This window comes from Penaeus monodon, chromosome 20, assembly GCF_015228065.2.
Source record: "Penaeus monodon isolate SGIC_2016 chromosome 20, NSTDA_Pmon_1, whole genome shotgun sequence".
Taxonomy (NCBI): Eukaryota; Metazoa; Arthropoda; class Malacostraca; order Decapoda; family Penaeidae; genus Penaeus; species Penaeus monodon.
The window spans coordinates 36,066,569-36,066,944 of record NC_051405.1 but is presented as its reverse complement, the minus strand read 5'-3'; the positions used below and the strand labels follow the sequence as shown (position 1 = coordinate 36,066,944).

General features: G+C 41.0%; 1 protein-coding gene across 1 annotated transcript in view; it reads left to right on the top strand.

Annotated features, from left to right (window-relative positions):
* Window positions 1–376, top strand: part of LOC119585985 — a gene marked incomplete in the record, with an annotated part of 24,623 nt that overhangs the window by 16,253 nt on the left and 7,994 nt on the right. The window contains 1 exon segment of the mRNA XM_037934697.1: window positions 88–329. Coding sequence (XP_037790625.1) covers window positions 88–329 — 242 coding nt within the window.

Sequence of the window (376 nt, the reverse complement as noted above, 5' to 3'; positions counted from 1 at the left end):
GAGATATGCTATTTGATATCTTCCCCAGACAAGTACATGGATAACAACCACTGTGGTGAATCATTATCTTAATTTTCCTGTTGCTAGGTGCTGGAGAAGTCTGTGACACTGGTTTTGATGTGGATGAAATGGTTCCCTGTGACAGTAATGGTGATATGCAGTCAAGCAGCATGATTGCTCCTGAAGTGCCCCAGTTACGCCATAGGTTTTTTGACAGATACCAGTCTGTTGAAGCCTTCAACCTGCGGTCACTCCCAAATGAAATGATCACAGCTTTGAGATTCTTTGAGCATGAAAAAAGTGGCAAACCTTCCTTAAACTGGGGTGAAGTATGTTGTGCAGTAGTCTTATTTTTATTTGGAAAAGAAAAAGTTCT